The 19,150-nt window shown below is 42.5% G+C and overlaps 1 protein-coding gene across 1 annotated transcript in view; it reads right to left on the reverse strand.

Moving 5' to 3' along the window:
- Positions 1–19,150, reverse strand: part of rasa4 (RAS p21 protein activator 4) — a 253,310-nt gene that overhangs the window by 39,853 nt on the left and 194,307 nt on the right. The window contains exons 9-10 of the mRNA XM_043718928.1: positions 5,201–5,277; positions 4,553–4,670 (exon numbers count right to left, since the gene is read on the reverse strand). Coding sequence (XP_043574863.1) covers positions 4,553–4,670; positions 5,201–5,277 — 195 coding nt within the window. The remainder of the gene's footprint in view (positions 1–4,552; positions 4,671–5,200; positions 5,278–19,150) is intronic.

Raw genomic sequence — 19,150 nt, forward strand, 5'->3', positions numbered from 1 at the left:
GGCTATCGACTCTGTCTATGCCTCTCATTATCTTGTATACCTCAATTAGGTCCCCTCTTCTCCTCCTTTTCTCCAATGAAAAAAGTCCGAGGTCAGTCAACCTCTCCTCATAAGATAAGCCCTCCAGTCCAGGCAGCATTCTGGTAAACCTCCTCTGAACCCGCTCAAAAGCATCCACATCTTTCTTATAATAGGGCGACCAGAACTGGACGCAGTATTCCAAGTGTGGTCTAACCAAAGTTTTATAGAGCTGCAACAAGATCTCACGACTCTTAAACTCAAAACCCTGTTAATGAAAGCCAAAACACCATATGCTTTCTTAACAACCCTGTCCACTTCGGTGGCCATTTTAAGGGATCTATGTAGCTGCACCCCAAGATCCCTCTGTTCCTCCACACTGCCAAGAATCCTATCCTTAATCCTGTACTCAGCTGGATCACTGGATCCAGGTAGCTGGATCACTGTCATGTACTCTCCGCGTGTAAATAAAGGGTGACTTGGTGACGGGACAGCAGACTTCGTGGAGTTATTGTACTTTCCTATTTAGGATCACTCAATTCACCAAAGTGCTAAATCTAGTCTGAAAATCAGCACCTGAAAATCTGAAAATAGGCTCAACTCAAACCAATTCTAATTTTTAGTCTGAGGTTTGTTCAAAAACATGGAAATGCACGATAAGTGAGATCCTAAGGAGGCTACTTCAAATGGTCAGAACAAGAGTTGCAAATTCCACCCAGAGAAAGGGACAAGTTAAGTAAGATTTTTGAAAGCAGGAGGGTCTGATAGACCAAATGGTCTCACGTCATTCTGTGCTCATCAGGTTCTTAGAATTAGTGTGTGATCCACTCCACAGACACACTTTGTATCTGGGATCATAAGGAGTGACAATGCAGAGTGTTGGGCACTGAATTTCGTCAGGATTTGCCCATTCTCCTCCTATACTCTGCTGTGGAGACAGAGAGCTGACAATTTCCTTGCTGGAACAGAAATTTCAGCCTCTCTGACCTGAAGGTTATCATGCTGGGATAATGAAGACAGTACTCTTCCAGGTTGTAGATTTTCCCAGTCCTCACTGAGTCACTCAGAGACTGTAAGCCAATCCCAATATCCCTGCAGGGAGGTAATGGGCAGCTGGACTATTTTTAGACAGTGTGATGTGTGCTTTGTGGCGACATGCACAATTAGTCACATTTTCAGCTGCGGCGGAGTATTGTGAAGATACTGCAGTTTTATCCAGTGTGTATGTTTTCAAATTACATTCAAATGCCTCCATTGTGAAAAGCCACAATTCCTTGTACTATAAGACAGAAAATGAGTGGTTAATTCAAACAGTCACTGCAAATAGAAACGAGTTTGTGGTTTCAAGTGGGATAGTGTTTCTAAAATTACTCATGAAATGTAGGACATTGGCATATGCCGTATTCCAAGGTCCAGGACTATGTGCTGAGGGAGTAAAGCTTGGGGCAGCCACCGCCGAGGCACGGTGGGGAAAGGCGGCCATCTTTCTGCTGAAGTTAAATGGGGGTCTGTTCAGTTTTTGGGCCCTTCCAATGCTTCAAATATATGCAAATATAATCTTGTACAAGTAAGAAATGCCTTGGGTTTGTTTGCTGGATAGGATCAAACTCCAGTGTTTGTTTGTATCTTCATATGCTACTGTAGAGAACCAAACTGCTTCAGTGATTATGAATCGAGAGGTATTTTTTATGAAAAACGTACATTTTTTGAAATTAAAAAAAATCCTTCACAGTGGGTTACCAAGTCTGTGGCTTTTCAGGAAGTCTGAAGGTGAACCTGGACAGAAAGGGTCAGTCCAAACTGGGTTACATAAGAACATAAGGACGAGGAGCAGGAGTAGGCCCTCGAGCCTGCTCTGCAATTCAATACGATCATGGCTGATCTTTTCATGGCCTCAGCCCCACTTACCTGCCCTCTCAGCATAAGCCTTAATTCCTTTACTGTTCAAAAATTGTCAATCTTAGCTTTAGAAACATTTACTGAGGGAGCCTCAACTACTTCACTGGGCAGGGAATTCCATATAATGGCAACCTTTTGGGTGAAGAAGTTCCTTCTCAGTTCAGTCCTAATCTGCTCACCATAATCTTGAGGCTATGCCCTAATTTCACCTGCCAGTGGAAACATCCTCTCTACTTCTATCTTATCTATTCCCTTCATAATTTTATGTGTTTCTGTAAAATCTTTCCTTACTCTTCTAAATTCCTATGAATATAATCCCAGTCCACTCAGTCTCTCCTCATAAGCCAACCCCAAGTCTGGAATCAACCTAGTGAACCTCCTCTGCACCCCCTCTACTGCCAGTAAATGCTTTCTCAAGTATGATGTGGTGGTGCCGATGTTGGGCTGGGGTGGACAAAGTTAAAAATTTCACACCAGGTTATCGTCCAACAGGTTTATTTTAAAGTACTAGCTATCGGTAAGGTCACCTAAGGAAGGAGCAGTGGTCTGAAAGCTAGTACATCCAAATAAACCTGTTGGACTATAACCGGCATTGTGTGATTTTCAACTTTCTCAAGTAAGGAGATTACAAATGCCCGCAGTACTCCAGGTGTGGCCTCACCAGCACCATATACAGCTGCAAAATAACCTCTCCGCTTTTAAACTAAATCCCTTTCGCAATAAAGGACAACATTCCATTTGCCTCCTTAATTACCTGTTGCACCTATAGACCAACCTTCTGTGATTCATGGACCCAGATCCTTCTGCACAGCAGCGTGCTGCAAATTCTTACCATTCAAATAATAGTCCTTTTTACTGTTATTCCTACCAAAATGGATGACTTCATATTTATTAACATTGTTCTCCAGCTGCCTGACCTTTGCCCACTCACTTAAACTACCTATGTCCCTTTGTAAAGTTTCACAATCGTCTGCACACTTTGCTCTACCACTCATCTTAGTGACATCCGCAAACTTTGACGTACTACATGTGGTCCCCAACTCCAAATCATCTATGTAAATTATGAATAATTGCGGTCCCAACAGTGATCCCTGAGACATACCACTAGCTACTGATTGCCAACCAGAATAGCACACATTTATTGCTACTCTTTGCTTCCTGTTGGTTAACCAATCGTCTATCCATGCTAACACATTCCCTGTAATGCCTTGCATCTTTATCTTACGTAGAAACCTTTTGTGCATCACCTTGTCGAATGCCTTTTGGAAATCTACATACACCACATTTACTGGGTCCCCATTGTCCACCATATTTATAATGTCTTCATAGAATTCCAAAAGATTAGTTTAGCATGATCAGTACTTCATGAATCCATGCTGTGTCTGCCCAACGGGACAATTTCTATCTAGTTGCCTTGCTATTTCTTCCTTGATAATAGACTCAAGCATTTTGCCCACTACAGAAGTTAAGCTAACTGGTCTATAATTTCCCATCTTTTGTTGACCTTCTTTTTTAAACAATGGCGTCATATTTGCTGTTTTCCAATCTGCTGGAACTGCGCCAGAGTCCAGTGAATTTTGGAAAACTACCACGAGTGCATTTGCTATTTCTCCCGCCATCTCTTTTAGTACCCGGGGATGCGTTCCATCAGGGCCAGGAGACTTGCCTACCCTTAGCTCTATTAGCTTGCCCAACACTACCTCTTTCGTAATAATGATTGTTTCCAGGTCCTCACCTACCTTTGCCTCTTTGTCAATTACTGGCATGTATTAGTGTCCTCTACTGTGAAGACTGACACAAAATGCCTATTCAATGCCTTGGCCATTTCATAATTTCCCATAACTAAATGCCCCTTTTCATCCTCTCAAGGACCATTGTTTACTTTAGCCACTCTTTTTTGTTTTATGTAACTTAGTGGGTGGCACGGTGGCACAGTGGTTAGCACTGCTGCCTCACAGCGCCAGAGACCCGGGTTCAATTCCCGACTCAGGCGACGAACTTAGGTAAGGGGTAAATGTAGGGGTATGGGTGGGTTGCGCTTTGGCGGGGCGGTGTGGACTTGTTGGGCCGAAGGGCCTGTTTCCACACTGTAAGTAATCTAATCTAATATTTATGAAACTTTTGCTATCTGTCTTTATGTTCTGTGCTAGATTTTTTTTTCTCATAATCTATCTTACTTTTCTTTATAACTCTTTTTGTGGCTTTCTGTTGACCTTTAAAGCTTTCCCAATCTTCTAGTATCCCACTGATTTTGGCCACCTTGTATGCCTTCTCTTTCAATTTGATAGTTTCCCATATTTCCCTAGACACCTATGGCAGTAGTAGATGGACAGCGCCAACAAATAACTGGATGGAATTTGGATCAACACCTGACTGCATTGTATACAGTTCAATAAAGAAGGGGACAAGTTATTTCACAAGAAGGGAATCCTTATTTTTATAATAGAAAACAAATATTTATTTATTCTATTTATTTATTTTTCTCGTTTCATTCCCTAAGAATATGTAACTAAGAATCTGTATCTTGGTACCTAAGATGATGCCATAAGTGGCGACTTGTAAACTTTTGACTGTACTCAGGTGAGTACATGTGACAATGAAGGTAATTGTAAAAAATTCTGATTACTTTACTCACATTGTTGGTTGCTTTGACTGACTGCAGGAGCAGTTCCATGAGGGGCTGGTAGTAACTGGAAGGGAGAACACTCTCATCTCGTAACCGCAGTTGCAGCCTCAGTGACCCTAGATTTTCCCTGAAAGACAACACATTTGTTAGATTACATAGTATGACACAAGCTATTGTGTGCTTTGCACGGATAGGCAATACTTTAGGTTAGTTACCACAGCAACAACACATGCTGAAGGGTTAAGGTGATTCATTTGATCTTAATCCCAGAGCTGCTATCGGATCAGCATTTAATCTTTGTCAACTTTTTTTTTAAGGATAATTGAACATGTAATATTCACATCATGTCCTGATCTATTTGCATACAATTAGATTAAACCACAGTCTATTAGGATTGGTTGCTCTTTTATGCTTTTCTTCAAAAATCAGCAATTTTACCAACTTTACACATCTCAGTTATGAATATCAATACGCATTGGCTTCACGTCTACAACACTGTAGTTCTGGATGTCATTCCTTCCATCATCTTTTGTGATGAATCTTTCATTATAATTCCAATTTCCAACAAAAATTACTTTACAAACCAATGATTCTGTAGCCATGATATGGTCATTTTTCCCTTCATATCAAACATTATGAACTCTGAAAAGTATATACTCGATAAATTGGATTGAAGCTGAGCCAGGGTGGGGGAACGGGTGTGGGGTAGCATTAATGCAGGATCCAGGCCTTCCCTTTCACGGTATCCAGCACCGAGAAACCCAGTCCCACAGCTGTTAAATCTGAAAAGCTGCCTAAAGGAGGGAGTTAATTAATGACTGCATCCAATCTCATCCCAATTCTCATCCATTAAAAGCAACATTGGAGGCAAGGAGGGAGAGTCACATTTTTTTAAATGTCTTATCCTCACTCCACTTCTCTTCTACCTGTCATGGGATGTTAAATTACCCCCACCACACTGAATAATTACTGGACAGTCTTGAGTACTTGCAGCGAAACCAACTAATGAACTCATCTGTATTTTGTTCACAGTTAGAAAAGCTCCCTGTTAATTGCTTATACCTGTGAAAGAGAAATTCTAATTGCCAACACCTATAAGGTAGGAAAAGATAAACAGACAGTCAGAAAGGAAGTCATGTAAACAGTGGCTTTCCATTTTCAAATTCAATTTCCTTTTTAAAAGTTGTTGACCTTTCAAAGTAAACACACCATTTTGTCGAATCTTTTGCAGTCATCAAGATAATTCAAATATCAATGTACAGGGAAAATAACATTTATATCATATGAGTGTGCGCTTAACCAACAAAGGGTCAATTCTTCTTAGAAGTCCCACCTTAGAACTTTTATATTTCTATACTTGCACAAAGCATCCACTCACTGCAGATTTTAAAATCAAGTTAGTTATGAACAAGCTGGGTTTGTTGACGTATAAATTAGATTATCTTCTATGGTGTAGAGAAAGCATGGGCGAACATCTCCATTTGACTAGAATTCAGAAGTATTGCACAAGACAGACAGCAACTGCTGGTAGTTACTCTCCAGACTTTCCTTCGGTTACTGCTTCATTTCATCCTCCACCCTTGACACACCTTTTCCATGTCGAACACTATTTGGAAGAAGCACTGAGTGCAAGAGCATAGACTGTAACCTGGGGCTTCAATGTCCGGCACCAAAATGTCTCAGTAGCACAGCAATGGTCTAAACGAGCCGAATTCTGAAGGACATGTCTCCCAGAATGATCAATGGCAGGTGGTGAGAAAAGTAACACAAGTTAAAATACGACCCAATCTTGCCCTCACCGGCACGCTGTAACAGCAGCATGTATCATATACAAAATGCACTGCAGCAATTTTCCAAGACATCAACAATACCTTCCATACCCATGACCATCTAAAAGGACAAAGGCAGCAGAGATATGGTAATGTCACCTCCTGCAGGGTCCCCTCAAAGACACTCACTGGCCTCACTTGGAACCATCTTACTTCATAGTAACTGGATCAAAATCCTCAAACTCCCTTCCTCACAGTATTGTTAGATGTATCAGGACTGCAGCAGATCAAGAAGGCAGCTCATCACCACCTTCATCAAAAACAATTCGAGTTGAGCCAGAAATTTTGGCCTAGCTAGTGATGCTCAAACCCCATGAATGAACAAGGTAAAGTCTGATTCTACAGAAGAATTGCTGTAAACACCTTGAGTTTTACACTACTGTAATTGACCTCTCGGTACTCCAACTCCTGAGCATGATCAGTGTCAACCAATTTATCTTACCTCAGTGAGTTGTCTGAAAGTGTCATGCAATTCTTAGCAGAGAATATGACTTTTTTCAGTTAATCCTCTTACACATAATCCTAACCCTCTATTGACTCCTAACTTCAATGCTCTGTTTCGCTGATTATCTGTCACTCACCATCTGTCGACAAGACTTTATGGAAAAAGAAAATTCTACTCAAAACTAAACTATCATCAAAGGACTCTGAAGTAAAGCATAGCCGTTTGTCCCATTGATCCATCTTCCCTATGCTTGCTGAACATCACTGGCTTCCAGTCTGGTAATGTCTCAATTTCAAAATTGCTTTGAAATCCCTTATCCTTTCTTACTTCTGTACTTTTTTCCAACCCAACAACCCTCCAAAGTATTGTGCTCTTTCAATTTCAGCCTCTTGTGCATTGCAGATTTCAGTCTACATCAAGAGCAGCCAGACTTTCAGCTGCCTAAGCTCTGTGAAATAACTCCACAGAGGCTGTTATCCCACCATCAAGTCATCCTTTATTTACATGTGTATAGTACTTAACACTGGTCCAGCTTCATCAGAGCCAGCTCTCAGAATGACTAGAACCTCTGACACGCCTGTTTTTGTCTGTCAGCCAAGGCTCTCTGATAGGACCAGATTAATAGTCCCAATCAGGGAACTCATATTCTATGAGGTCCACCTGACTGACCTTGTTACAATCATTACACTCTGGAATTCCCCTGGTAAGTTTTGTCTCTCCACCTGTTGTGATTGTAATGAGGATCCCTGATTGGGGCTGTTAATCAGGTCCAACCAAGGAGCCCTGGCTGACATATAAAAAGGGGAGCGTCAGGTCTGAAGACCTCCTCGTGGGTCTGCTCCTGGGCCTGGCCAAACTGGCCATAAACAGGTCCAGGCAGCGGGCCGTGGAGGGGGTCATTTAGGGCCAACTGCCTGCCCCTCTTCCGCAGTTATGTTAGAGCCCGAGTGTCTCTGGAGAAGGAGTATGTGGTGTCTACCAACATCCTGGAGTTGTTCAGGGAGAGGTGGGTACCGCAGGGAGTGGAGTGCATTATTTCCCTGTCCAATTCTATTTTGATTTAACCCCTGCGCTCCCTTCACTGTTTGAGCACACAGCATTGCCCGTTGATGTGAAGGGCACTGTTGGTCACTGGCCACTCGGGTGTTTTCCTATCTTCCTGGTGGTGGAAACTGAATAAAGATTCGTGCACCTTGTGTCTCTCACTGTGTCTCTCACCTGCACACACACACATGGGTGCTGGGGGGAAAAATAAGCACTACCGCAGTTAGGCGGTAGTGTGGGGGTAATAATAAAAAGCAGAAAAAAGGGGAATGTCAGGGATACTGAGACTCTGAGAGCTGACTCTGAATGAAGCAGTACTAAAGTCAAGGACTGTTCATATGTAACTAAAGAGTGACTTGGTGGCAGGATACCGTCCTCTGTGGAGTTATTTCACTGCTGTTCTTCTCTATTATGATGTCTCTTAAAACCTACCTTTTGGACCAGAAACAGAAATTGCTGGAGAAACTCAGTAGGTCTGGCAGCATCTGTGAGGAGAAAGCAGAGTTAATGTTTTGAGTCAGAACTGAGAAAGGGTCTATGGACTCAAAATGTTGAATCTATGTTCTTCCCACAGTACTGTCATTGTTTCAGATTTCCAGCATCTGCAGTTCTTGGTTTTAGTTCACTTCTTTGACGTCCTGTCTTAATACCCCATATGACTGTATGAACTCTTGTTTTAGGCAAAAGTGAGGACTGCAGATGCTGGAACCCAGAATTTAGATCAGAGTGGTACTGGAAAAGCACAGCAGGTCTGGCAACATACGAGGAGCAGAAAAATCAACGTTTCGGGCAAAAGCCCTTCATCGGGAATAGAGGCAGGGAGCCTCCAGGGTGCAGAGATAAATGGGGGTGGGGCTGGGGATAAGGTAGCAAAGAGTACAATAGGTGTCTGTTTCAGTACATGGTTGAAGAGCTTCAGGGCAGAGGAGATGACCTGGGGGTTGCAGTGAGAGAGAGAGACTCACTGAGATTCTTGTGGAGAGAGGAGGAGAACTTCTTCAAGGTAGGCATCTTTGCAAGAGGATTCGCAGTAAGGTTAAAATCAACTAGGCAAAAGTGAGCTCTTGTTTTGACAATGCTGCTGACATAGCACATGGTGAGTTTTCTATTTAAATATGCTATTAATAAAGTTGTCCAAATCGCTTGCCACATGTGTGATTCATCTACAGATATTTCATAAGATCATAAGAAATAAAGCAAACAAATATCATTCAGCTCATCAGCTTCTCTGCTGTTCGAGAAGATTCTGACCATCTGATTGTGACCTTAACTCCACATTTTTACCTGACCCTTCAACTCTCGATCAAGAATCTGTGTAACTCAGCCTTGAATATATTCAATGGCCCAGCCTCCAATGGTCTATGTGCAAACCTCCATCAGTATCACTAAATGGGATCGATTTCAAACAGATCTAGCAACTCAAGACTGGACATCCATAAGACGCTGTAGGCCATTATCAGCAGAAAGTACCTCTAGATAATTTGTAAACTCATTCCCTGGCATCTCCGTCACTCTGCCATTAAAACCAGGGGATCAATCTGATTCAGAGTTCAGGAGGCAAACCAGATACAGCACCAAACCTTCCAGGTGCCAACAGAAATTGACATTGAGGTGTCAACCTGGTGAAGCTACTAAGCAGGAGTCCCTCAGATAAAGGGTCTTTTATCTGAGATAAAAGGAAGGAAGCAGATTTAATGATGAACAATTAAACAATTAGCAAGTGGAGGAGGGTCCACAAATATCCTTATGCTCAATGTTGCTGGGACACATCCGTGCAAAAGATAGGGCTGAAGCATTCGCACAATTTCCAGCCAAAAGTCTCAAATGGATGATTCATCTCAGCCTCCTTCAGAGTTCCCAAGCATCCCTGGAGCTAGTCTTCAAACAATTTGATGCCCTCCATGTGATATCAAGAAATGGCTGAAGGCATTGGGTACTGCAAAGGTCTAAGATCTGACAACATTCGGGTAGTAGTACTGAAGATCCACACTTCAGAACTAGCCACCCCCTGCTGCCAAGAGCTGTTCCAATACAGCTACAACACTTGCATGTGCCTAGCAACGTGGGACTATCTTGTGCATATAGTACAGCTCCAACAAGACTGAACAAGTTCAATACCATCCAGGATCAAGCTGTCTGCTTGATGGGCAACCCATTCACCATCTTAAACATTCATTCCTCCATCACTGCAAACAGTAGCATCAGTGTGCACCATCTACAAGATGCATCATAGTAATTCACCAAGCTTCCTTCGAAGCCACCTTTCAAACCTGTAATCTCTACAATCTAAAAAGTCAAGGGCACTAAATTTGTGGGAGAATAACTACCTGCAAGTTCCCTCCAGGCCACACGCCATCTTGACTTGCAACTATATACCCGTTCCTTCAGTGACTCTGGGTTAAGATACAGGAACATTCTCCATAACAGTGCTCTGGGTGGACCTATCATCTTATGGACTGTTCTAGCTCAAGATGGCAGCTGGTCATCACTTTCTCAAGGGCAATATGGGATGGGAATTAAATGCTAGTCTAGCCGGTGATACCCACATCTGACAAACAAGGAATAACAGTGAGTAACAATCCTCAGGGAAGAAATTCTTCCTCATCCCCATGTTAAATGGGAACTGCTTTATTTATAAATCAGCTCTTTACTATTAAATTCCCCGGCAAGTGGAAATATCCTGCCAGCATTGACCCTGTTAAGCTAATTCAAAAACCTACATGTTTCAGTGAGATAATTTCTCATTTTACTAAATAGCCAGGAGTCAGGTTCAATCTGCAGCAATAAGACTCCCTCTTCATCCCTGGAATCAGCACAGTGACGCTGCTCTGTACTGCTGCCAATGCAAGTATATCCCTTGCCAATGCAAGGAGACTAAAGCTGCAGGTGGTCCTCCAGGCATGCACTCAACAATACCCTATGCAGCTAGAGCCAGACTGTACCCATGCATTAAATGACAATAATTACTTGCTGTGTCTATATGCAAACATGTACTGAACAAGGACACCAGATTTCTCTGTATGGCAGCATTCTACAGTCTTTCTCCATTGAAACAATGATAATGATGTGAAGAATTGATGTTCATTATTTTAGAACCATATAATACAGAGTTGAGTTAAAGTAGCTGTGATGGGTAGGGATATGTGGTCACTCTCTGGTTTACTATTTTTTATATGTTTTTAATTGAACAAGGAAGAATTAACCACATTGCCGTTAAGATATAGTGCAACATTTGTTACCTTCTCTCCCTCCCCTTTTCTTTGGATTCTTCCAAGTGATGGCACCGTTAGTCTTGAGAGACCACTCAGTGAAGTGTTGTGAAAGCAGAGCAGACCTTGAGAAGGACAACAGTCCAATTGCTCTCAAAGTTTCCTTACGATACAGGATTACTGAAAACTTGCTCTTGTTTAATTGGTAGCTGTCTGTTGCTAGATTATAATTGATCTCCTATGAACACAGACAGCATTGCATGGCTGCTAATGAGGGATGGAATATGCAGTTTTTATATGTTGGTGCCACAAGGAAATATCAGCCTTCATCTTAATAGACTGGTTGAAACAAATAATTAAAAGGAATAGAGCGCTATTGATGTCAAAGGAGAGATTACAGGAGATTGGCTGTGAAACACTGTGACCAAAAGTGACAGGTGACAGCGACATAAGTGACAGAGTACAAAAACCAATATCTAGAGATTTATACAATAATACAATACAATATAGCACAGGAACAGGCCCTTCAACCCAAACTGCTTGCACCTATCTGCTACGTACTGCCCATATGAGGTTTCTATCCCTCTGTTCTCCTCCTAATCATGTGTCTAACAAGATACACTTTAAATCTTACTAATGTACCTGCTACCACCACAGCCACCAGCAGTGCATTCCAGGTGCTCACCATCCTCTGTATGAAAAACTTTCCATGCACTTCTCCCCTAAACTTGCTCCCTCTCACCTTAAACCTGTGTCCTCCTGTAGTTAATCTTTCCATCCTGGGAAAAAAATCTCTTACTGTCCACCCTATCTATGCCTCTCGTAATTCTGTAGACCTCTATCAGGTTGCCCCTCAGCCTCTGTCTTCACCTTAAACCTGTATCCTCCTGTAGTTAATCTTTCCATCCTGGGAAAAAATCTCTTACTGTCCACCCTATCTATGCCTCTCGTAATTCTGTAGACCTCTATCAGGTTGCCCCTCAGCCTCTGTCTTCCCAGTGAAAAAAATCCATGTTTAGCCAACCTCTCCTTGTAAATAAAAACTTCTAGACCAGTCAACATCCTGGTAAACTTTCTCTTCACCCTCTCCAAATCATCCATGAGCTTCTGGTAGTGTGGTGACCTGAAATGCATACAATATTCCAAACGCGGCCTAACTAAAGTTTCATGCAGCTGCAACATAACTTGCCAACTTTTACATTTGATGCTTCAGCCAATGAAGGCAAGCGTACTATATGCCTTCTTGACCTGTGGCCAAGATGGGATTTGTGGACCTGTATGCCCAGATCCTTCTGTATGTCAATGCTCCTAAGGGTTCTGCCATTTATTGTATAATTCGCACCTGAATTTGATCTTCCAAAATGCATAACCTCACATGCATCCAGGTTAAACTCTATCTGTCATTTCTCTGCCCAAATTTACAAACTATCTACATCCTGCTGTCTTCTCCTCACTATCTTCAACTCTGCCAATCTTGGTGTCATCCATAAGCTTACTAATCAGACCACTTTCATTTTCCTCTAGATCATTTATATATTACAAACAACAAAGGTCCCAGCACTGCTTCCTGTGGAACACCACTGGTTACTGATCATGCATTCTGAAAAGCATCCTTTCACTGGTACTCTCTGTCTTTTATGATGAAGCCAGTTTTGTATCCATCGAGCCAGCACACCCCAGATGCCATGAGATGCCTTGTGTCATCAACAGTAGCAGAACTGTACTCCAGCAAACATTTGTCATCTCATGGCCCAGTGTATCCACCACTCAACCGTTACCATCAAGCGAGAGAATCAACCCTGGTTCAATAGAGAGTGCAGGAGGACATGACAGGAGTAGCACCATACATACTTGAAGGAGAGGTGTCAATCTGCTGAAGCAACCAAACAGGACTACATGTCTGCCAAACAGCATAAGCAGCAACAGATAGACAGAACTAAGTGATCCCACAACCAACGGACCAGATCTAAACTCTCAATCCTGCCACATCCAGTGGTGAATGGTGGTGGATAATTAAACAACTCACTGGAGGAAGATAGTCCACAAATATCCTCATCGTCAATGATGGAAGAGTTCAGCACATCAATGTAAAAGAAAACTTTCGCAGTAATCTTCAGCCAGAAGTGCCAAGTGGATGATCCACCTCGGCCTCCTCCAGTGGTCCCCAGCATCACAGATGCCGGTCTTCAGCCAATTCGATTCGCTCCATGTGAGATCAAGGAACAGTTAGAGGCACTGGATACTGCAAAGTCTACAGGTCCTGTTAACATTCCGGCAATAGTACTGAAGACTTGTGCTCCATAACTTGCCACTCTCCTAGCCAAGCTGTTCCAGTACAGTTACAACATTGGTATCTACCTCAGGCATGTTCTGTATATAAAAAGCAGGACAAATCCAACCTGGCCAATTGCCACCCAATCAGTCTACTCTCAATCATCAGTAAAGTGATGGAAGGGATCATCAACAGTACTATCAAGCAGCACCTGCTCAGCAACAACCTGCTCAGTGACGCCCAGTTTGGGTTCTGCCAGGGCCACTCAGCTCCTGACCTCATTACAGCCTTGGTTCAAACATGGACTAAAGAGCTGAATTCCAGAGGGGAGGTAAGAGTGACAGCCCTTTACATCAAGGAGCCCTAGCAAAACTGGAATCAATGGGTATCAGGGAGGAAACCAGGACACATACCTGGCACATAGGAAGATGGTCATGGTTGTTGAAGGTCAGTTATCTCAGCTATAGGACACCTCTGCAGAGGCCCACTCACAGTAGTGTCCTAGGCCCATCCATCGTCAGCTGCTTCATCAATGAACTTCTCTCCATCATAAGGTCTGAAGTGGGGATGTTCGCCAATGATTGCACAGCATTCAGCACCATTCCTGACTCCTCAGATACTGAAGCAATCCATGTTCAAATGCAACAAGATCTGGACAATATCCAGACTTAGGCTGACAAGTGGCAAGTAACATTCGTGCCACACAAATGCCAGGCTATGAGCATCACCAAACAAAGACAATCTAACCACCATCAATTGACATTCAATGGTGTTACCAGCACTGAATCTGCCACTATTAACATTATGGGGTTATCATTAACCAGGAACTCAACTGGACTCACTACATAAACACACTGACTTCAAGAGCAGATCAGAGGCTAGGAATAGTTCCTCTCCAAGCCACTCACCATCCTGATTTAGAAATATGTTGCTGTTCCTTCACTGTCATGGAGTCAAAATCCTGAAATTTGCCCCCTAAGGGTATTGTGGGTTAACTCACAGCAGGTGAGCGGAGCCCACAGCGGTTCAAGAAGGCAGCTCATCACCACTTCTCGAGGACAACTAGGGGCAGGCAATAAATATTGGCACAGGCAGTGATACCTACATCCCACAAGTGAATAAAAAACAGAGATAATACACTGTGAAGGAAATACAAAACTGAAGCACACTGTCAAAAACAAACTGCTTTAGTTAACAGATTGTCACCACCCTCCAAGAGTCTATCCAGCAGGCCTGCTTGTGAAACATTTCGACTGATGCTGTTCTCCTATGTCTATGAGTGTATTGGTCTTGATGGTGGCAGATTTTAAAACCTGCAAGTTATTTTCAAAACATGGTTTTTATTAATATTGCATATATTTTTGCATTCCCGAGTGAATGCAGTGACCTAATTACACCGAGCCAGTGATCAACATCTTACATTGCTACACAGATGCAGATTGCTGCTGCAATAAGCAAACTCCAGTGTTCTTTTGTGATCAGAATTCTTCTCCATTTCCACAATTCTCACACTTTTGTACATCATAGATCTGACCTGTCAATGAGGAAGTATTGAACTGATTCCTCTATTTTGATAGCAACCATTAATCGAGAGGCTGTGCTCAGGTCTTCTCAGAGATTGGTTGAACACTTCTCTTTTCACAGAAACTCTTGAATTTATTGCTGAGCTGGTAACAAAACACTGAGAAACCATTCATCGCTACTTAGCGCCAAGCAAGAATTACGTGTTTTAGTACCGTCAGTCTTCACAGAGTACAGCTAGGGGTTTTAAGTACATACAGTAATGAAGAAGGGATTATGCTTTATTTCTATGTTTCCTTGTTTCAATGAATGAGGAAAGAAAGAACTGACATTTATCTGATGTGATATATAGCCAATTAAGTACCTTTTGGATTGTTGTTGCTATAATGAGGGAAGTTACAATGACATTGTTTCCTGTTACAACCTTGTAAATTGGAAACACTTTATTATAACAATGAACTCACTTCACAGGATGCCCAAAGTGCTTTACAGCCAACGTTCTAAAAGAAGCTTCGACAATGGACAATATGGAGGACTACATAAATTGTCTTTAACTTTACACACTGCATGCAATAAGTGGGTCCCTTTAAACATAGTGTGCTCCTTTAACAAGAACTATAAAATTGACAAAACTGCTTAATTCAATCTGTAAAGTTGAATTATTTTCCCAGCAAATCCCACAATACCTGTCATGTGAACTGGGCAGGGAAGCAGCTTCAGAGTCCATTCTATTCTTTCTTCACTGGCTACAATGAGATCATCACCAAACAAAGCATCCTAGCAGAGTCAGTTAACAGTCAGTAGATGGCGGTGTTAAAGATACAAAGGTGACAGATGTGGATTGATTAAGGACTGAGAGCACAAATGGGGCTCTTGTTGTTCACTAATGATGTCCCTACCTCTGAGCCAGAAGTCCCAGGTTCGTTTCTAATCTGCTACAGAGGTGTGGTGATGACATCTCTGAACAGGTTGATGAGAAATATCTGCTAAACTTCCTTTTACCATCAATTTGAGTTCCTATGAGACAATGGCTGCATCCCTACCTTGGAGTCAACAGACCTGGGTTCAAGTCCCACCTGCTCCAGTAGTGTGTGATAACATCTCGGAACAGTTTGATAGAACACAAACAGAGGGGTTCAGCTGGGGCACTGAGACTGGAGTTAAAAGGCAGAGATTTGTAAGGCTGCATCTTGCAAATAAACCTACTATCAAGGGATCAACCTGTGATTTGTTTTGTATTTGGTTGGCTAGGGAGTGTTGCTGAACAAAGAGACCTTGGAGTGCAGGTTCATAGCTCCTTGAAAGTGGAGTCGCAGGTCGATAGGATAGTGAAGGAGGCGTTTGGTATGCTTCCCTTTATTGGTCAGAGAACTGAGTACAGGAGTTGGGAGGTCATGCTGCGGCTGTACAGGACATTGGTTAGACCACTGTTGGAATTTTGCTGCAATTCTCATCTCCTTCCTATCGGAAAGATGTTGTGAAACTTGAAAGGGTTCAGAAAAGATTTACGAGGATGTTGCCAGGTTTGTAGGATTTGAGCTATAGGGAGAGGCTGAATAGGCTGGGGATGCTTTCCCTGGAGCGTCGGCGGCTGAGGGGTGACATTGTAGAGGTTTCCAAAATCATGAGGGGCATGGATAGGGTAAATAGACAAAATCTTTTCCCTGGGGTGGGGGAGTCCAGAACTAGAGGGCATAGGTTTAGGATAAGAGGGGAAAGATATCAAAGAGACCTAAGGGGCAACTATTTCACGCAGAGGGTGGTACATGTATGGAATGAGCTGGCAGAGGAAGTAGTGGAGGCTAGTACAATTGCAACATTTAAAAGGCATATGAATAGGAAGGGTTTGGAGGGATATGGGCCGGGTGCTGGCAGGTGGGACTAGATTGGGTTGGAATATCTGGTCAGCATGGACGGGTTGGACCGAAGGGTTTGTTTCTGTGCTGTACATCTCTATGACTCTGTGATTCCATTTAACAAATTGCTCTGTTATTATCTTACCATAAAGAACTATATTGATTCCTGTGTTGCTAAATTTTAAGTTCATTTTGTGTTCTCTGAACCAGGTCAGCAGGGGAGCATTTCCAACAAACTGTGTCAGGCTGGTTATAGAGAAGACGCTGTGGAGGTGCAGAGGAGAACACATAGTAGAATGTAACGTTGTGGAAATGGTGAGAATGGCAGTACTAATAAGACACGTCTGTTTGTAAGTATGGACTCCGCATGCAAATTTGTGCCTCATTGCTGATTTTCATAACTTGAACTTGTCTGGAGGTTGACAAACAGACACCTCTAACTTTAGCACCCCAAGTTGATGAGATGCAACTCTTCAAGAGCTGCAGAAGTGAGTACCTTAAACCCTGCTCCTACTAAAGGTGTAGAATGTTCTGGCTGGCAGACAGTAGCATTTTTCAGGATCATTCAGGGACCAAGGGAGTGGGTGCACAGATTCTTGGATATGGCACTGAAGGTCCTGGTTCAGAACCTGAGGAGGAGATATGTTTTGTACCCACAGGATGGAAGGGGGACAACTGGCCTTCCTATCCCTCCCTTTGCCTGGCTTCATGACCTCGCCCCATTTCCAATGCAGACCATGTGGGACTCCAACCGAGCTGACAATGATCCTTTCTTTGAGTGTTCCTATATGGTACCCTGTGCAACAGAATATCAACTAGTTGAAAATAAATGTTGATCAACATTTTGTGAAGTCTTGACCAATGATACCAGAATATCTCCCAATGTGTTTCAAAAGACCTCATCAAACCTCCAGAACTGGGTGAATGGTAAGAAGTGGTAAATCTTTAGCTAGTGCAAGAAATACTTAACATTGACTATTTTAATCCCAATCATGTGATCACTGTTATAAGAGGGTGGGAGGATCAAGTGCTCATCACCAAAATGGCATCTCCAGCCTGCTTGATGAGCATGAATAACCAAAGATACCGTCTCTCGCACAAGCTTCAACCCCTTCACCAAAGTTAAACACCAGACTAAATCAATGTTTCAGCATAAGGCACCATCTTGGCCACTTCTAAGCATCTTTACTGGCAGAGGTTTACAAAGAAACCTTTTAGCCTTTCATTGGTATCTATGATAACCCAGTCTGCTTTTTCTCATTATAGGAAGCAGAAAATAGAGAGCTCGCATTTATAGTCACAACATTCATACTCCGAGGATGACTCAAAATGTACATCAAAGCCAATGAGGTAATTTTTAATTTTAGTCATTGCTGTAAGGGTGAAACATGTCAAATAAGGTTGCAAGATCTCATAAAGGAATTGTACGGCACATCTTGAAAACTTCAAGGCTGAGATGGATATTGTGAAGAGTATTAAGGATGACGGAATCAAGGAATGTGCAGTTACGATAAAAGCAACTACGATCTTTTGAATGGCAGAACATTTGCTCAGAGAGTTGTTAGGATTTGGAATACGCTGACTGGGAAAGTGTTGGAGATGGATTGTATATGAAGTTTCAAAAGAGAGCTGGATTGTATTTGAAAGTGATGAAGTTACAGGGCTGGAGAATGGGACTAGCTGGGTAGCTCTTTCAGGACCTCATATAAACACAATGGGTCAAATGGCCCCCCTCTGTACTGTAAAATTCTAGGATTCTATGATGTTTTTTAACAACCACAAGAGGTTGTATGCCTTATTCCAGTTCCATTGAGAACTGCACCAGAGATCCAGGTTTACTAGTGTAAATGCCAAGAAGATCGGCGCACAGCTGTTAGTCTCAGGAGAAGCAAAACCAGCAAGTCCCAATTGAAGAGGTTGACAACCTTCATGGCGGGGGTGGGGGAGGTTGGGGGGAGTCCTGGAGGGGTGGGGGGGGAGTCTCACTCCTGCTGTCAGGAAATGCTGCAAGTCAATTTCACACATTTCAAGCAAAGAGCTGAGAGTTTGGGAGGTCAGAGGGAATCCTGGAATCTGGCAAGACAGAGAAATAGCTATGTATAGAAACTGATTGCACATTTCAATGTGTCAGTCTTCCAGCAGAAAAAAAATGATTCTGCTTATTAGTAGATGCCTGCTTCTCATTTAGAGCAGGGCCCCTGATCTTATCACCAATTCTGATAGCTTTAATTATCTGAAGAACCAGACATTTTGAAATCATACAAAAAAGGAGTAAATTACAGTCAAATTTGAAAATTAAAAATTTGTTTCATGATCTTTTACAGATAATCAATTTAGAGATAGTACTTGAGTGTTAAGTAGGTCAGTCTGGGATCACCCACTAGGTAGAAGGTAGGTAGAAATCTGGTAGAAGGTTTCAGTTCAGAAACCG

The sequence above is a fragment of the Chiloscyllium plagiosum genome, chromosome 28 (assembly GCF_004010195.1).
Source record: "Chiloscyllium plagiosum isolate BGI_BamShark_2017 chromosome 28, ASM401019v2, whole genome shotgun sequence".
NCBI classification, from domain to species: Eukaryota; Metazoa; Chordata; class Chondrichthyes; order Orectolobiformes; family Hemiscylliidae; genus Chiloscyllium; species Chiloscyllium plagiosum.